General features: G+C 49.6%; 1 protein-coding gene across 1 annotated transcript in view; it reads left to right on the forward strand.

The window, feature by feature from the left end:
- Nucleotides 1-20,012, forward strand: part of cacna1c (calcium channel, voltage-dependent, L type, alpha 1C subunit) — a 121,140-nt gene that overhangs the window by 91,414 nt on the left and 9,714 nt on the right. The window contains exons 24-31 of the mRNA XM_065021294.1: nucleotides 237-374; nucleotides 1,366-1,431; nucleotides 11,740-11,831; nucleotides 12,150-12,309; nucleotides 14,980-15,107; nucleotides 15,261-15,460; nucleotides 16,313-16,542; nucleotides 16,717-16,851. Coding sequence (XP_064877366.1) covers nucleotides 237-374; nucleotides 1,366-1,431; nucleotides 11,740-11,831; nucleotides 12,150-12,309; nucleotides 14,980-15,107; nucleotides 15,261-15,460; nucleotides 16,313-16,542; nucleotides 16,717-16,851 — 1,149 coding nt within the window. The remainder of the gene's footprint in view (nucleotides 1-236; nucleotides 375-1,365; nucleotides 1,432-11,739; nucleotides 11,832-12,149; nucleotides 12,310-14,979; nucleotides 15,108-15,260; nucleotides 15,461-16,312; nucleotides 16,543-16,716; nucleotides 16,852-20,012) is intronic.

A 20,012-nucleotide genomic window follows, 5' to 3' on the forward strand; every position in this document is an offset into this window, starting at 1 on the left:
GTTCATGTCTGTGTGTATGTGTGTTTTGCGTGTGTATGTCGGCTCTTGTGTGTGCTCGCATGTGTGTGTGAATGTCTGAATCCTCGTCTGTCCGTGCGTGTGTGTGCGTGCGTGCTTGTGTGTGCGTGTGTGCGTGCGTGCGTGTGTGTGTGTGTGTGTGTGTGTGTGCGCGTGTGTGTGTGTGTGTGTGCGCGTGTGTGTGTGTGTGTGTGTTGACGTCCGGTGCCTAACAAAAGGGACTACAAAACTCTGAAGATAACGCCAGGATCTCCATCACCTTCTTCCGGCTGTTCAGAGTGATGAGGCTGGTCAAACTGCTGTCTCGGGGAGAAGGGATTCGGACCCTGCTGTGGACCTTCATCAAGTCCTTTCAAGTGAGAGGAGACTCAGACTCAAGTCAAGACCATTGAGATGCAATGGGGTCACGGGGGGTCAATTGGAATTGAAGTCAGTCAATTCAGGAGGGAAGTATACTAGAATGGAAATTCTATAAATCTGAGTTACATATAACTGAGGTTTGGGAAGAAAGACCTCAACGTCTTTTAGTTCTGGTCTGTACCCGGCCAATCATTTAAAAATATATATATTTTAAATTAATTATCAATAAACCATTTTTTAAAAATAAATATAGATAGTCTATTTATTTATTTATTTAAGTTTTTCCATATTAGAATTTTCATTTCAAATCACTTCCTGAATTGAGTGACTGAAATTCAGCTTGACCCCTGACCCTGCTTGAGGGAGGAATGTAGAAGGGAGGAATTATGTGTCCAGCTAACCAGTCAGCACCTAACTGTCTCTCAAAACCCCAAACCCCTTCATATGCCTGCTGTCACAGCCTACTCACCATGCTACAGGTTAATGATAAGGCTTACAAGTGGACAGAGTGAAGATAAGCTGTCCTTCATAGGTCCCGTGTGGCTCAGTTGGTAGTGCATGGTGCTTGCCAAGCCAGGGTTGTAGGTTCAATTCCCACGGGGGGAGGGGGACCAGTATGGACAGAGTGAAGATAAGCTGTCCTTCATAGATCCCGTGTGGCTCAGTTGGTAGAGCATGGTGCTTGCCAAGCCAGGGTTGTAGGTTCAATTCCCACGGGGGGAGAGGGACAAGTATGGACTTACTACAGTCTCCTTAAATAAGAGTGTCTGAACATTTTAAATGTAGGTGGTTTTATAGGGGCTCTCCCCCAAATAAAACCCAAAACATTTGATAAAGGGGTTCTGGTAAAATAGTTATTTCTGTTGGGTTGGACAGTGGGGGAAAAGGACCGTGACTATTTTTGCAGCAGTGTGTTGTCGTGTTTTTGGTGCTGTGGTGCTAGACAGTGTTGTTGACGTGTCACTGATCTCTCTCTGTCCCCCCCAGGCCCTCCCCTATGTAGCACTGCTCATAGTGATGCTCTTTTTCATCTACGCCGTCATTGGGATGCAGGTAAGAACTGCCGGTTGGCCCCCGAGCATCTGGGATTGGTCCTCTGTTCCTCTCCTCTGTACCTCTCCTCTGTTTCTCTCTCCTCTGTTTCTCTCCTCTCCTCTCTCCCTCCCTCTGTTCCTCTCCTCTGTTTCTCTCCTCTGTTTCTCTCCTCTCCTCTCTCCCTCCCTCTGTTCCTCTCCTCTGTTTCTCTCTCCTCTGTTTCTCTCCTCTCCTCTCTCCCTCCCTCTGTTCCTCTCCTCTGTTTCTCTCCTCTGTTTCTCTCCTCTCCTCTCTCCCTCCCTCTGTTCCTCTCCTCTGTTTCTCTCCTCTGTTCCTCTCCTCTGTTCCTCTTCTCTGTTTCTCTTCTCTGTTCCTCTCCTCTGTTCCTCTCCTCTGTTCCTCTCCTCTGTTTCTCTCCTCTGTTCCTCTCCTCTGTTTCTCTCCTCTGTTCCTCTCCTCTGTTCCTCTCCTCTGTTCCTCTCCTCTGTTCCTCTCCTCTGTTCCTCTCCTCTGTTCCTCTCCTCTGTTCCTCTCCTCTGTTTCTCTCCTCTGTTCCTCTCCTCTGTTCCTCTCCTCTGTTCCTCTCCTCTGTTCCTCTCCTCTGTTTCTCTCCTCTGTTCCTCTCCTCTGTTCCTCTCCTCTGATCCTCTCTGTTCCTCTCCTCTGTTTCTCTCCTCAGTTCCTCTCCTCTGTTCCTCTCCTCTGTTCCTCTCCTCTGTTTCTCTCCTCTGTTCCTCTCCTCTGTTTCTCTCCTCTGTTCCTCTCCTCTGTTCCTCTCCTCAGTTCCTCTCCTCTGTTTCTCTCCTCTGTTTCTGTCCTCTGTTTCTCTCCTCTGTTCCTCTCCTCTGTTCCTCTCCTCAGTTCCTCTCCTCTGTTTCTCTCCTCTGTTCCTCTCCTCAGTTCCTCTCCTCTGTTCCTCTCCTCTGTTTCTCTCCTCTGTTCCTCTCCTCTGTTCCTCTCCTCTGTTCCTCTCCTCTGTTCCTCTCCTCTGTTTCTCTCCTCTGTTCCTCTCCTCTGTTCCTCTCCTCTGTTCCTCTCCTCTGTTTCTCTCCTCTGTTCCTCTCCTCTGTTCCTCTCCTCTGTTCCTCTCCTCTAGCCAGTCCTGTCCCGTCCGTGTCGGTAGCTGTTCTAACCCCTGACCCAAGGTCCTGTATGTTCTGTCCTGTTCTCTCCTCCACACTATAATAACCTTTCATTCTCTCTACGTTCTCTCTCCAAGGGCTGATTTCCTAGACACACTTTAAGCCTGGTTTAGGAGTTAAAAGCTCCATTGAAAGTGATTTTAATACCAGGACTAGACTGAACCCATGTCCGGGCAACCAGCACTAGATGTTGTTACCTTATATACAGTGGGGCAAAAAAGTATTTAGTCAGCCACCAATTGTGCAAGTTCTCCCACTTAAAAAGATGAGAGAGGCCTGTAATTTTCATCATAGGTACACTTCAACTATGACAGACAAAATGAGAGAAAAAAAATCCAGAAAATCACATTGTAGGATTTTTTATGAATTTATTTGCAAATTATGGTGGAAAATAAGTATTTGGTCCATAACAAAAGTTTATCTCAATACTTTGTTATATACCCTTTGTTGGCATTGACAGAGGTCAAACGTTTTCTGTAAGTCTTCACAAGGTTTTCACACACTGTTGCTGGTATTTTGGTCCATTCCTCCATGCAGATCTCCTCTAGAGCAGTGATGTTTTGGGGCTGTTTCTGGGCAACACAGACTTTCAACTCCCTCCAAAGATTTTCTATGGGGTTGAGATCTGGAGACAGGCTAGGCCACTCCAGGACCTTGAAATGCTTCTTACGAAGCCACTCCTTCGTTGCCCGGGCGGTGTGTTTGGGATCATTGTCATGCTGAAAGACCCAGCCACGTTGCATCTTCAATGCCCTTGCTGATGGAAGGAGGTTTTCACTCAAAATCTCACGATACATGGCCCCATTCATTCTTTCCTTAACACGGATCAGTCGTCCTGGTCCCTTTGCAGAAACACAGCCCCAAAGTATGATGTTTCCACCCCCATGCTTCACAGTAGGTATGGTGTTCTTTGGATGCAACTCAGCATTCTTTGTCCTCCAAACACGACGAGTTGAGTTTTTACCAAAAAGTTATATTTTGGTTTCATCTGACCATATGACATTCTCCCAATCTTCTTCTGGATCATCCCAAAAAATGGTTTAATTTTACCTTTATTTTACTAGGCAAGTCAGTTAAGAACAAATTCTTATTTTCAATGACGGCCTAGGAACAGTGGGTTAACTGCCTGTTCAGGGGCAAAACGACAGATTTGTACCTTGTCAGCTCGGGGATTTGAACTTGCAACCTTTCAGTTACTAGTCCAACACTCTAACCACTAGGCTACCCTGCCACCCCAATTCTCTCTGGCAAACTTCAGACGGGCCTGGACATGTACTGGCTTAAACAGGGGGACACGTCTGGCACTGCAGGATTTGAGTCCCTGGCGGCGTAGTGTGTTACTGATGGTAGGCTTTGTTACTTTGGTCCCAGCTCTCTGCAGGTCATTCACTAGGTCTCCCCGTGTGGTAATGGGATTTTTGTGATCATTTTGACCCCACGGGGTGAGATCTTGTGTGGAGCCCCAGATCTTGGGAAATTACCAGTGGTCTTGTATGTCTTCCATTTCCTAATAATTGCTCCCACAGTTGATTTCTTTAAACCAAGCTGCTTACCTATTGCAGATTCAGTCTTCCCAGCCTGGTGCAGGTCTACAATTTTGTTTCTGGTGTCCTTTGACAGCTCTTTGGTCTTGGCCATAGTGGAGTTTGGAGTGTGACTGTTTGAGGTTGTGGACAGGTGTCTTTTATACTGATAACAAGTTCAAACAGGTGCCATTAATACAGGTAACGAGTGGAGGACAGAGGAGCCTCTTAAAGAAGAATTTACAGGTCTGTGAGAGCCAGAAATCTTGCTTGTTTGTCAGGTGACCAAATACTTATTTTCCACCATAATTTGCAAATAAATTCATTAAAAATCCTACAATGTGATTTTCTGATTTTTTTTCCTCATTTTGTCTGTCATAATTGAAGTGTACCTGAAAATTACAGGCCTCTCTCATCTTTTTAAGTGGGAGAACTTGCACAATTGTTGTCTGACTAAATACTTTTTTGCCCCACTGTACATGTTGAGAAGCCTTGTGGTTATTGTCCTGTCTCCTCGGCCCCCTGTCCTCTGTGGTACTGACCTGACGATGTCACCTGTGGTACTGACCTGATGATGTCCCCTGTCCTCTGTGGTACTGACCTGACGATGTCACCTGTGGTACTGACCTGATGATGTCCCCTGTCCTCTGTGGTACTGACCTGACGATGTCGCCTGTCCTCTGTGGTACTGACCTGATGATGTCCCCTGTCCTCTGTGGTACTGACCTGATGATGTCCCCTGTCCTCTGTGGTACTGACCTGACGATGTCCCCTGTCCTCTGTGGTACTGACCTGACGATGTCACCTGTCCTCTGTGGTACTGACCTGATGATGTCACCTGTCCTCTGTGGTACTGACCTGATGATGTCACCTGTCCTCTGTGGTACTGACCTGATGATGTCACCTGTCCTCTGTGGTACTGACCTGACGATGTCACCTGTCCTCTGTGATACTGACCTGATGATGTTGTCTGTCCTCTGTGATACTGACCTGATGATGTCACCTGTCCTCTGTGGTACTGACCTGACGATGTCACCTGTCCTCTGTGGTACTGACCTGATGATGTCACCTGTCCTCTGTGGTACTGACCTGATGATGTCACCTGTCCTCTGTGGTACTGACCTGATGATGTCACCTGTCCTCTGTGGTACTGACCTGACGATGTCCCCTGTCCTCTGTGTTACTGACCTGACGATGTTGTCTGTGGTACTGACCTGACGATGTCCCCTGTCCTCTGTGATACTGACCTGATGATGTCCTCTGTGGTACTGACCTGACGATGTCCCCTGTCCTCTGTGATACTGACCTGACGATGTTGTCTGTCCTCTGTGGTACTGACCTGACGATGTCACCTGTCCTCTGTGGTACTGACCTGATGATGTTGTCTGTCCTCTGTGGTACTGACCTGACGATGTTGTCTGTCCTCTGTGATACTGACCTGATGATGTCCTCTGTCGTACTGACCTGACGATGTCACCTGTCCTCTGTGGTACTGACCTGACGATGTCACCTGTCCTCTGTGGTACTGACCTGACGATGTCACCTGTCCTCTGTGGTACTGACCTGACGATGTTGTCTGTCCTCTGTGGTACTGACCTGACGATGTCACCTGTCCTCTGTGGTACAGACCTGACGATGTTGTCTGTCCTCTGTGGTACTGACCTGACGATGTCACCTGTCCTCTGTGGTACTGACCTGACGATGTTGTCTGTCCTCTGTGGTACTGACCTGATGATGTCACCTGTCCTCTGTGGTACTGACCTGACGATGTCACCTGTCCTCTGTGGTACTGACCTGACGATGTTGTCTGTCCTCTGTGGTACTGACCTGATGATGTCACCTGTCCTCTGTGGTACTGACCTGACGATGTCACCTGTCCTCTGTGGTACTGACCTGACGATGTCACCTGTCCTCTGTGGTACTGACCTGACGATGTCACCTGTCCTCTGTGATACTGACCTGACGATGTCACCTGTCCTCTGTGGTACTGACCTGACGATATCACCTGTCCTCTGTGATACTGACCTGACGATGTCACCTGTCCTCTGTGATACTGACCTGACGATGTCCCCTGTCCTCTGTGGTACTGACCTGACGATGTCCCCTGTCCTCTGTGGTACTGACCTGATGATGTCACCTGTCCTCTGTGGTACTGACCTGACGATGTCCTCTGTGGTACTGACCTGACGATGTCACCTGTCCTCTGTGGTACTGACCTGATGATGTCCCCTGTCCTCTGTGGTACTGACCTGACGATGTCCTCTGTGGTACTGACCTGACGATGTCACCTGTCCTCTGTGGTACTGACCTGACGATGTCACCTGTCCTCTGTGGTACTGACCTGACGATGTCCCCTGTCCTCTGTGGTACTGACCTGATGATGTTGTCTGTCCTCTGTGGTACTGACCTGATGATGTCACCTGTCCTCTGTGATACTGACCTGACGATGTTGTCTGTCCTCTGTGGTACTGACCTGACGATGTTGTCTGTCCTCTGTGGTACTGACCTGATGATGTCCCCTGTCCTCTGTGGTACTGACCTGACGATGTCACCTGTCCTCTGTGGTACTGACCTGATGATGTCACCTGTCCTCTGTGATACTGACCTGACGATGTTGTCTGTCCTCTGTGATACTGACCTGACGATGTCACCTGTCCTCTGTGGTACTGACCTGACGATGTCACCTGTCCTCTGTGATACTGACCTGACGATGTCACCTGTCCTCTGTGGTACTGACCTGACGATGTCGCCTGTCCTCTGTGATACTGACCTGACGATGTCACCTGTCCTCTGTGATACTGTCCTGATGATGTCACCTGTCCTCTGTGGTACTGACCTGACGATGTTGTCTGTCCTCTGTGATACTGACCTGATGATGTCACCTGTCCTCTGTGGTACTGACCTGATGATGTTGTCTGTCCTCTGTGGTACTGACCTGACGATGTCACCTGTCCTCTGTGGTACTGACCTGACGATGTCACCTGTCCTCTGTGGTACTGACCTGATGATGTCACCTGTCCTCTGTGATACTGACCTGACGATGTTGTCTGTCCTCTGTGGTACTGACCTGACGATGTCACCTGTCCTCTGTGGTACTGACCTGACGATGTCACCTGTCCTCTGTGATACTGACCTGATGATGTTGTCTGTCCTCTGTGGTACTGACCTGACGATGTCACCTGTCCTCTGTGGTACTGACCTGACGATGTCACCTGTCCTCTGTGTTACTGACCTGACGATGTTGTCTGTCCTCTGTGGTACTGACCTGATGATGTTGTCTGTCCTCTGTGGTACTGACCTGACGATGTTGTCTGTCCTCTGTGATACTTACCTGATGATGTTGTCTGTCCTCTGTGGTACTGACCTGACGATGTTGTCTGTCCTCTGTGTTACTGACCTGACGATGTCACCTGTCCTCTGTGTTACTGACCTGACGATGTTGTCTGTCCTCTGTGGTACTGACCTGACGATGTTGTCTGTCCTCTGTGGTACTGACCTGACGATGTCACCTGTCCTCTGTGGTACTGACCTGACGATGTTGTCTGTCCTCTGTGGTACTGACCTGACGATGTCGCCTGTCCTCTGTGGTACTGACCTGACGATGTCACCTGTCCTCTGTGTTACTGACCTGACGATGTCACCTGTCCTCTGTGTTACTGACCTGACGATGTTGTCTGTCCTCTGTGGTACTGACCTGACGATGTTGTCTGTCCTCTGTGGTACTGACCTGACCATGTCACCTGTCCTCTGTGGTACTGACCTGATGATGTTGTCTGTCCTCTGTGGTACTGACCTGATGATGTTGTCTGTCCTCTGTGGTACTGACCTGATGATGTTGTCTGTCCTCTGTGGTACTGACCTGATGATGTTGTCTGTCCTCTGTGGTACTGACCTGACGATGTCACCTGTCCTCTGTGGTACTGACCTGATGATGTTGTCTGTCCTCTGTGGTACTGACCTGATGATGTTGTCTGTCCTCTGTGGTACTGACCTGATGATGTTGTCTGTCCTCTGTGGTACTGACCTGATGATGTCACCTGTCCTCTGTGATACTGACCTGACGATGTTGTCTGTCCTCTGTGGTACTGACCTGACGATGTCCCCTGTCCTCTGTGGTACTGACCTGACGATGTCGCCTGTCCTCTGTGATACTGACCTGACGATGTCCCCTGTCCTCTGTGGTACTGACCTGATGATGTCCCCTGTCCTCTGTGGTACTGACCTGACGATGTCGCCTGTCCTCTGTGATACTGACCTGATGATGTTGTCTGTCCTCTGTGGTACTGACCTGACGATGTCACCTGTCCTCTGTGGTACTGACCTGACGATGTCACCTGTCCTCTGTGGTACTGACCTGACGATGTCCCCTGTCCTCTGTGGTACTGACCTGACGATGTTACCTGTCCTCTGTGGTACTGACCTGACGATGTCACCTGTCCTCTGTGATACTGACCTGACGATGTTGTCTGTCCTCTGTGGTACTGACCTGACGATGTTGTCTGTCCTCTGTGATACTGACCTGATGATGTCCCCTGTCCTCTGTGGTACTGACCTGACTGATGTCACCTGTCCTCTGTGGTACTGACCTGATGATGTCACCTGTCCTCTGTGGTACTGACCTGATGATGTCACCTGTCCTCTGTGGTACTGACCTGATGATGTCCCCTGTCCTCTGTGGTACTGACCTGACGATGTCGCCTGTCCTCTGTGGTACTGACCTGATGATGTTGTCTGTCCTCTGTGGTACTGACCTGATGATGTCACCTGTCCTCTGTGGTACTGACCTGACGATGTCACCTGTCCTCTGTGGTACTGACCTGACGATGTCCCCTGTCCTCTGTGGTACTGACCTGATGATGTCACCTGTCCTCTGTGGTACTGACCTGACGATGTCACCTGTCCTCTGTGGTACTGACCTGACGATGTCACCTGTCCTCTGTGGTACTGACCTGATGATGTTGTCTGTCCTCTGTGGTACTGACCTGATGATGTCACCTGTCCTCTGTGGTACTGACCTGATGATGTGTCTGTCCTCTGTGGTACTGACCTGATGATGTTGTCTGTCCTCTGTGATACTGACCTGATGATGTCCCCTGTCCTCTGTGGTACTGACCTGATGATGTCACCTGTCCTCTGTGATACTGACCTGACGATGTTGTCTGTCCTCTGTGGTACTGACCTGATGATGTCACCTGTCCTCTGTGGTACTGACCTGACGATGTCGCCTGTCCTCTGTGATACTGACCTGATGATGTCCCCTGTCCTCTGTGGTACTGACCTGATGATGTCACCTGTCCTCTGTGATACTGACCTGACGATGTTGTCTGTCCTCTGTGGTACTGACCTGACGATGTTGTCTGTCCTCTGTGACTGACCTGTCCTGATGATGTTGTCTGTCCTCTGTGGTACTGACCTGATGATGTCACCTGTCCTCTGTGTCCTCTGACTACTGACCTGTCCTCTGTGGTACTGATGTCACCTGTCCTCTGTGGTACTGACCTGACGATGTCACCTGTCCTCTGTGGTACTGACCTGATGATGTCTGTCCTCTGTGTACCTGACCTGACGATGTTGTCTGTCCTCTGTGATACTGACCTGATGATGTTGTCTGTCCTCTGTGGTATGTTGTCTGTCCTCTGTGTTACTGACCTGACGATGTCACCTGTCCTCTGTGTTACTGACCTGACGATGTTGTCTGTCCTCTGTGGTACTGACCTGACGATGTTGTCTGTCCTCTGTGGTACTGACCTGACGATGTCACCTGTCCTCTGTGGTACTGACCTGATGATGTTGTCTGTCCTCTGTGGTACTGACCTGATGATGTTGTCTGTCCTCTGTCACCTGTCCTCTGGTACTGACCTGATGATGTCCTCTGTGTCTGTCCTCTGTGGTACTGACCTGATGATGTTGTCTGTCCTCTGTGGTACTGACCTGATGATGTTGATGATGTTGTCTGTCCTCTGTGGTACTGACCTGATGATGTTGTCTGTCCTCTGTGGTACTGACCTGATGATGTTGTCTGTCCTCTGTGGTACTGACCTGATGATGTTGTCTGTCCTCTGTGGTACTGACCTGATGATGTTGTCTGTCCTCTGATGTTGTCTGTCCTCTGTGGTACTGACCTGATGATGTCACCTGTCCTCTGTGATACTGACCTGACGATGTTGTCTGTCCTCTGTGGTACTGACCTGACGATGTCCCCTGTCCTCTGTGGTACTGACCTGACGATGTCGCCTGTCCTCTGTGATACTGACCTGACGATGTCCCCTGTCCTCTGTGGTACTGACCTGATGATGTCCCCTGTCCTCTGTGGTACTGACCTGACGATGTCGCCTGTCCTCTGTGATACTGACCTGATGATGTTGTCTGTCCTCTGTGGTACTGACCTGACGATGTCACCTGTCCTCTGTGGTACTGACCTGACGATGTCACCTGTCCTCTGTGGTACTGACCTGACGATGTCCCCTGTCCTCTGTGGTACTGACCTGACGATGTTACCTGTCCTCTGTGGTACTGACCTGACGATGTCACCTGTCCTCTGTGATACTGACCTGACGATGTTGTCTGTCCTCTGTGGTACTGACCTGACGATGTTGTCTGTCCTCTGTGATACTGACCTGATGATGTCCCCTGTCCTCTGTGGTACTGACCTGACGATGTCGCCTGTCCTCTGTGATACTGACCTGATGATGTCACCTGTCCTCTGTGCTACTGACCTGACGATGTCACCTGTCCTCTGTGGTACTGACCTGACGATGTCCCCTGTCCTCTGTGGTACTGACCTGACGATGTCGCCTGTCCTCTGTGATACTGACCTGACGATGTCCCCTGTCCTCTGTGGTACTGACCTGATGATGTCACCTGTCCTCTGTGGTACTGACCTGACGATGTCACCTGTCCTCTGTGGTACTGACCTGACGATGTCCCCTGTCCTCTGTGGTACTGACCTGACGATGTCACCTGTCCTCTGTGGTACTGACCTGACGATGTCACCTGTCCTCTGTGGTACTGACCTGACGATGTCACCTGTCCTCTGTGGTACTGACCTGACGATGTTGTCTGTCCTCTGTGGTACTGACCTGATGATGTCACCTGTCCTCTGTGGTACTGACCTGATGATGTCCCCTGTCCTCTGTGGTACTGACCTGACGATGTCGCCTGTCCTCTGTGATACTGACCTGATGATGTCCCCTGTCCTCTGTTGTACTGACCTGATGATGTCACCTGTCCTCTGTGATACTGACCTGACGATGTTGTCTGTCCTCTGTGGTACTGACCTGATGATGTCACCTGTCCTCTGTGGTACTGACCTGACGATGTCGCCTGTCCTCTGTGATACTGACCTGATGATGTCCCCTGTCCTCTGTGGTACTGACCTGATGATGTCACCTGTCCTCTGTGATACTGACCTGACGATGTTGTCTGTCCTCTGTGGTACTGACCTGACGATGTCACCTGTCCTCTGTGGTACTGACCTGACGATGTCACCTGTCCTCTGTGTTACTGACCTGACGATGTCACCTGTCCTCTGTGGTACTGACCTGACGATGCCACCTGTCCTCTGTGGTACTGACCTGATGATGTCGCCTCTCCTCTGTGGCTGTCTTGCACCATGTTGAGCTGGCGTGCCCTGTGTCTCCTAACAACCTTGCCCCCTGCAGATGTTTGGTAAGATAGCCCTGAGGGACAACAGTCAGATCAACAGGAACAACAACTTCCAGACCTTCCCCCAGGCTACACTCCTGCTCTTCAGGTGAGCCGTCTGTTCTCCTCCTCTCTTTCCAGACTGTAAACCAACGTCACAAATTCCTGATTTAAAAGCCCCCAACAGATCTGGAGATCATGAAAGCACTGCCAACTCAGAGTCATGGTGTTTTATCAAACCCCTGTGCATCCTTTCCATCTCTTCTGCAAGCCGTGATGTCGTTTCCCACTTTTTGTTTGAAAACTCTACCTTTGAAGGTAGGAAACCATGCAGCATTTCACCACCAGGTGGACCCTTCATGGTACCCATTCTTCCTGTACAGTAGAGCCTTCTGTGTGTGACAGCTGCTTGTTTACCTGTGCCCAGGTGTGCCACAGGCGAAGCGTGGCAGGAGATCATGCTGGCATGCGCCCCCATGCGACCCTGTGAGAAGGGGTCAGAGGTGGGACCAGCCAGCGAGGACCAGTGTGGGAGTCACTTCGCTATCTTCTACTTCGTCAGCTTCTACATGCTCTGTGCCTTCCTGGTAAGTAGCTACGGAGAGCGGGGAGGGACAATCCCACTAGCTACAGAGAGCAAGGAGGGACAATCCCACTAGCTACAGAGAGCAAGGAGGGACAATCCCACTAGCTACAGAGAGCAAGGAGGGACAATCCCACTAGCTACAGAGAGCAAGGAGGGACAATCCCACTAGCTACAGAGAGCAAGGAGGGACAATCCCACTAGCTACGGAGAGCGGGGAGGGACAATCCCACTAGCTACAGAGAGCAAGGAGGGACAATCCCACTAGCTACAGAGAGCAAGGAGGGACAATCCCACTAGCTACAGAGAGCCAGGAGGGACAATCCCACTAGCTACAGAGAGCAAGGAGGGACAATCCCACTAGCTACGGAGAGCAAGGAGGGACAATCCCACTAGCTACGGAGAGCAAGGAGGGACAATCCCACTAGCTACAGAGAGCAAGAAGGGACAATCCCACTAGCTACAGAGAGCAAGGAGGGACAATCCCACTAGCTACAGAGAGCAAGGAGGGACAATCCCACTAGCTACGGAGAGCGGGGAGGGACAATCCCACTAGCTACAGAGAGCAAGGAGGGACAATTCCACTAGCTACAGAGAGCCAGGAGGAACAATCCCACTAGCTACAGAGAGCAAGGAGGGACAATCCCACTAGCTACAGAGAGCCAGGAGGAACAATCCCACTAGCTACAGAGAGCAAGGAGGGACAATCCCACTAGCTACAGAGAGCCAGGAGGAACAATCCCACTAGCTACAGAGAGCAAGGAGGGACAATCCCACTAGCTACAGAGAGCAAGGAGGGACAATCCCACTAGCTACAGAGAGCAAGGAGGGACAATCCCACTAGCTACAGAGAGCAATGAGGGACAATCCCACTAGCTACAGAGAGCAAGGAGAGACAATCCCACTAGCTACGGAGAGCAAGGAGGGACAATCCCACTAGCTACGGAGAGCGGGGAGGGACAATCCCACGGAGAGCGGGGAGGGACAATCCCACAGAGAGCAAGGAGGGACAATCCCACTAGCTACGGAGAGCGGGGAGGGACAATCCCACTAGCTACAGAGAGCAAGGAGGGACAATCCCACTAGCTACGGAGAGCGGGGAGGGACAATCCCACTAGCTACAGAGAGTCAGGAGGAACAATCCCACTAGCTAGAGATAGCCAGGAGGAACAATCCCACTAGCTACAGATAGTCAGGAGGGACAATCCCACTAGCTACGGAGAGCAAGGAGGGACAATCCCACTAGCTACAGATAGTCAGGAGGAACAATCCCACTAGCTACAGAGAGTCAGGAGGAACAATCCCACTAGCTAGAGATAGCCAGGAGGAACAATCCCACTAGCTACAGAGAGCAAGGAGGAACAATCCCACTAGCTACAGAGAACCAGGAGGGACAATCCCACTAGCTACGGAGAGCGGGGAGGGACAATCCCACTAGCTACAGAGAGTCAGGAGAGACAATCCCACTAGCTACAGAGAACCAGGAGAGACAATCCCACTAGCTACAGAGAACCAGGAGGGACAATCCCACTAGCTACAGAGAGTCAGGAGGGACAATCCCACTAGCTACAGAGAGCCAGGAGGAACAATCCCACTAGCTACAGAGAGTCAGGAGGGACAATCCCACTAGCTACAGAGAGCCAGGAGGAACAATCCCACTAGCTACAGAGAGTCAGGAGGGACAATCCCACTAGCTACGGAGAGCGGGGAGGGACAATCCCACTAGCTACAGAGAGTCAGGAGAGACAATCCCACTAGCTACAGAGAACCAGGAGGGACAATCCCACTAGCTACAGAGAGTCAGGAGGGACAATCCCACTAGCTACAGAGAGTCAGGAGGGACAATCCCACTAGCTACAGAGAGTCAGGAGGGACAATCCCACTAGCTACAGAGAGTCAGGAGGGACAATCCCACTAGCTACAGAGAGTCAGGAGGGACAATCCCACTAGCTACAGATAGTCAGGAGGGACAATCCCACTAGCTACAGAGAGTCAGGAGGGACAATCCCACTAGCTACAGAGAGCAAGGAGGGACAATCCCACTAGCTACAGAGAGCCAGGAGGGACAATCCCACTAGCTACAGAGAGCCAGGAGGGACAATCCCACTAGCTACAGAGAACCAGGAGGGACAATCCCACTAGCTACAGAGAGCCAGGAGGGACAATCCCACTAGCTACAGAGAGCCAGGAGGAACAATCCCACTGGTAGAGAAACCAATCGAGTTGATTATTCTGGTCTGTTATCTCTCTGTCAGCTGTTATTGGGACTGATGAGTTGATTATTCTGGTCTGTTATCTCTCTGTCAGCTGGCATTGAGACTGATGAGTTGATTAATGGGGTCTGTTGTCTCTCTGTCAGCTGGCATTGAGACTGATGAGTTGATTAATGGGGTCTGTTGTCTCTCTGTCAGCTGTTATTGTGACTGATGAGTTGATTATTCTGGTCTGTTATCTCTCTGTCAGCTGGCATTGAGACTGATGAGTTGATTAATGGGGTCTGTTATCTCTCTGTCAGCTGGCATTGAGACTGATGAGTTGATTAATGGGGTCTGTTGTCTCTCTGTCAGCTGGCATTGAGACTGATGAGTTGATTAATGGGGTCTGTTGTCTCTCTGTCAGCTGGCATTGAGACTGATGAGTTGATTAATGGGGTCTGTTGTCTCTCTGTCCACAGATCATCAACCTGTTTGTGGCTGTGATCATGGATAACTTTGACTACCTGACCAGAGACTGGTCTATTCTAGGACCTCACCACCTGGATGAGTTCAAGAGGATCTGGGCTGAGTACGACCCAGAGGCCAAGTCAGTACAACTTCAAACAGCAACTTCCCCTCCCTCCCTCCCTCCCTCCCTCCTCCCTCCCTCCCTCCCTTAGTCTCTCTCTCTCTCTCTCTCTGTCTCTCTCTCTCTCTCTCTCTCTTTCTTTCTCTCTAAATATTGTTGTCTGTTCTACAGGGGTCGTATCAAGCACCTAGATGTGGTAACTCTGTTGAGGAGGATTCAGCCTCCTTTGGGCTTCGGGAAGCTCTGTCCTCACCGGGTGGCCTGCAAGCGTCTGGTCTCCATGAACATGCCCCTGAACAGTGATGGCACAGTCATGTTCAATGCCACCCTGTTTGCCCTGGTGCGGACAGCACTGAGGATCAAGACTGATGGTAACACATTTCATTTTGTGTGTGTACTGATTCTCTCTCTCTTCTTCTCTGATTCTCTCCACCTCTCTCTCTTCTTCTCTGATTCTCTCCACCTCTCTCTTTTCCCTCCTCCCCTCTCTTCTTCTCTGCTTCTCTCCACCTCTCTCTCTCTTCTTCTCTGATTCTCTCCACCTCTCTCTTTTCTCTCCTCCCCTCTCTTCTTCTCTGCTTCTCTCCACCTCTCTCTCTCTTCTTCTCTGATTCTCTCCACCTCTCTCTCTTCTATCCTCCCCTCTCTTCTTCTCTGCTTCTCTCCACCTCTCTCTCTTCTATCCTCCCCTCTCTTCTTCTCTGATTCTCTCCACCTCTCTCTCTTCTTCTCTGATTCTCTCCACCTCTCTCTTTTCTCTCCTCCCCTCTCCTCTTCTCTGCTTCTCTCCACCTCTCTCTCTCTTCTTCTCTGATTCTCTCCACCTCTCTCTCTTCTTCTCTGATTCTCTCCACCTCTCTCTTTTCTCTCCTCCCCTCTCCTCTTCTCTGCTTCTCTCCACCTCTCTCTCTTCTTCTCTGATTCTCTCCACCTCTCTCTTTTCTCTCCTCCCCTCTCTTCTTCTCTGATTCTCTCCACCTCTCTCTCTCTTCTATCCTCCCCTCTCTTCTTCTCTGCTTCTCTCCACCTCTCTCTTCTACCCTCCCTTCTCTTCTTCTCTGCTTCTCTCCACCTCCCTCTCTGTATGCCCCACATGAACGTGTGTGTGTGTGTGTGTGTGTGTGTGTGTGTGTGTGTGTGTGTGTGTGTGTGTGTGTGTGTGTGTGTGTGTGTGTGTGTGTGTGTGTGTGTGTGTGTGTGTGTGTGTGTGTGTGTGTGTGAAGGTAACTTGGAGCAGGCGAACGAGGAGCTCCGGGCCATAGTGAAGAAGATCTGGAAGAGAACCAGTATGAAGCTGCTGGATCAGGTGGTGCCCCCTGCTGGAGATGATGAGGTGACGGTTGGGAAGTTCTACGCCACCTTCCTGATCCAGGAGTACTTCAGGAAGTTTAAGAAGCGTAAAGAGCAGGGCCTGGTGGCCAAGGTGCCCCCCAAGACGGCTCTCTCCCTGCAGGTGGGTTCCTGCCTGTCAGACCTGCAGACCAGAGAGCACCTTTTAGAAGTGTGTTAGTACTTCACTGAACATATCAAATTAGTACTAAAACAATGAGTCTGTGTTTCTGTGTGTTCCTCCGTGTCTGTCGTTCCGTGCTGGTGCTTGTCTGTGCCTGTCTGTATTTCTACTCAGGCGGGCCTGCGGACGCTCCATGACATGGGTCCTGAGATCCGGAGGGCCATATCAGGTGACCTCACAGTGGAGGAGGACCTGGACAAGTCGATGAAGGAGCCGGTCTCGGCTGCGTCCGAGGACGATATCTTCAGGGTAAAGGTCGGCTACAGCCCCACACACCCCTCTGTCTGAACTACTGAGCTTCATCAGGCCCATCGCTTCTGCTGTGACCAGCTATAAGGATTACATCTGGTTCTTCACCATCCACCATCATAGGCTCCAGATGCCACTTCAGTATCTACTATACTTCATAACCTACTACACTTCATAACCCACTACACTTCATAACCCACTACACTTCATAACCTACTACACTTCATAACCCACTACACTTCATAACCTACTACACTTCATAACCCACTACACTTCATAACCCACTACACTTCATAACCCACTACACTTCATAACCTACTACACTTCATAACCCACTACACTTCATAACCTACTACACTTCATAACCCACTACACTTCATAACCATAACTTCATAACCCACTACACTTCATAACCCACTACACTTCATAACCTACTACACTTCATAACCCACTACACTTCATAACCCACTATACTTCATAACCTACTACACTTCATAACCCACTACACTTCATAACCCACTACACTTCATAACCCACTACACTTCATAACCCACTACACTTCATAACCCACTACACTTCATAACCTACTACACTTCATAACCTACTACACTTCATAACCCACTACACTTCATAACCTACACTTCATAACCTACTACACTTCATAACCCACTACACTTCATAACCCACTACACTTTAACCCATAACCCACTACACTTCATAACCTACTACACTTCATAACCCACTACACTTCATAACCCACTACACTTCATAACCACTACACTTCATAACCCACTACACTTCATAACCCACTACACTTCATAACCCACTACACTTCATAACCCACTACACTTCATAACCCACTACACTTCATAACCCACTATACTTCATAACCTACTACACTTCATAACCCACTACACTTCAGTATCTACTACACTTCATAACCCACTACACTTCATAACCCACTACACTTCATAACCCACTACACTTCATAACCCACTACACTTCATAACCTACTACACTACAGTACCCACTACACTTCATAACCCACTACACTTCATAACCCACTATACTTCATAACCCACTACACCTCATAACCCACTACACTTCATAACCTACTACACTACAGTACCCACTACACTTCATAACCCACTACACTTTATAACCCACTACACTTCATAACCCACTACACTTCAGTATCTACTACACTTCATAACCCACTACACTTCATAACCCACTACACTTCATAACCCACTACACTTCACTATCTACTACACTTCATAACCCACTACACTTCATAACCTACTACACTTCATAACCCACTACACTTCATAACCCACTACACTTCATAACCCACTACACTTCATAACCCACTACACTTCATAACCCACTACACTTCAATATCTACTACACTTCATAACCCACTACACTTCATAACCCACTACACTTCATAACCCACTACACTTCATAACCCACTACAGTTCAGTACCCACTACACTTCAGTACCTACTACACTAAAGTACCAACAACACTTCAGTACCCACTACACTTCAATATCTACTACACTTCATAACCCACTACACTTCATAACCCACTACACTTCATAACCCACTACACTTCATAACCCACTACACTTCATAACCCACTACACTTCAGTACCCACTACACTTCAGTATCTACTACACTTCATAACCCACTACACTTTAGTACCCACTACATTTCAGTATCTACTACACTAAAGTAGCAACAACACTTCAGTACCCACTACACTTTAGTACCCACTACATTTCAGTATCTACTACACTAAAGTAGCAACAACACTTTAGTACCTACTACACTAAAGTACCAACAACACTTCAGTATCCACTACACTTCATAACCCACTACACTTCATAACCCACTACACTTCATAACCCACTACACTTCATAACCCACTACACTTCATAACCCACTACACTTCATAACCCACTACACTTCAGTATCCACTACACTTCATAACCCACTACACTTCATAACCTACTACACTTCATAACCCACTACAGTTCAGTACCCACTACACTTTGGTACCTACTACACTAAAGTACCAACAACACTTCAGTATCAACTACACTTCATAACCCACTACAGTTCAGTACCCACTACACTTTAGTACCTACTACACTAAAGTACCAACAACACTTCAGTATCCAGTACACTTCATAACCCACTACACTTTAGTATCCACTACACTTCAGTACCCACTAAATGGCATTCTCATCCACTTAGACACCTAAACACGATCCCGCCCCAATAGAGGGAGACATTGCTGTCCCAGTCATAAACCAGGCCTTTGCTTTGCATTGTCCATACGACATAGACTGAATAGATTTAGTCATAATAGTAGAACAGCATGACTGTGTGCTTTTAGATGGATGTAACGCTACACAATACTCATCCCTCTCTCTCTACCTCTCTCTCCTCCTCTCTCTCTCCCTCTCTCTCTCTCCTCCCTCTCTCTCCTCCCCCTCTCTCCTCCCCCTCTCTCTCCTTCCCCTCTCTCCTCCCTCTCTCTCTCCTCCCTCTTTCTCTCCAACTCTTCACTCCCTCTCTCTCCTCCCCCCTCTCTCCGCCTTCTCCTCTCCTCCTCTGCTCTCTCCTCCTTCTCTCTCCTCCCCTCTCTCTCCTCTCCCTCTCTCTCCGCCTCCTCTCTCTCCTCCTCTGCTCTCTCCTCCTCTGCTATCTCCTCTCTCTTCTCCCTTTCTCTCCTGCCCCTCTCTCTCCTCTCCCTCTCTCTCTGCCTCCTCTCTCTACTCCTCTCCCTCTCTCTCCTCTAGTACCCTCTCTCTCTGCCTCCTTCTCTCTCCTCCTAAAGTACCTCAACTCTTCTCCCTCTCTCCTCTCCCTCTCTCTCCGCCTAACCTCTCTCTCCTCTCCCTCTCTCTCCTCTCCCTCGCTCTCTGCCTCCTCTCTCTCCTCCCTCTCTTCCTCCCCCTCTCTTTCTGCCTCCTCTCTCCTCCCCCTCTCTCTAACCTCTCCCTCTCTCTCCGCCTCCTCTCTCTCCTAACCCTCTGCTCTCTCCTCCTCTGCTATCTCCTCTCTCTTCTCCCTTTCTCTCCTGCCCCTCTCTCTCCTCTACCCTCTCTCTCTGCCTCCTCTCTTCCTCTCCCTCTCTCCAACAACCTCTC

This window comes from Oncorhynchus nerka, linkage group LG8, assembly GCF_034236695.1.
Source record: "Oncorhynchus nerka isolate Pitt River linkage group LG8, Oner_Uvic_2.0, whole genome shotgun sequence".
Classification (NCBI taxonomy): Eukaryota; Metazoa; Chordata; class Actinopteri; order Salmoniformes; family Salmonidae; genus Oncorhynchus; species Oncorhynchus nerka.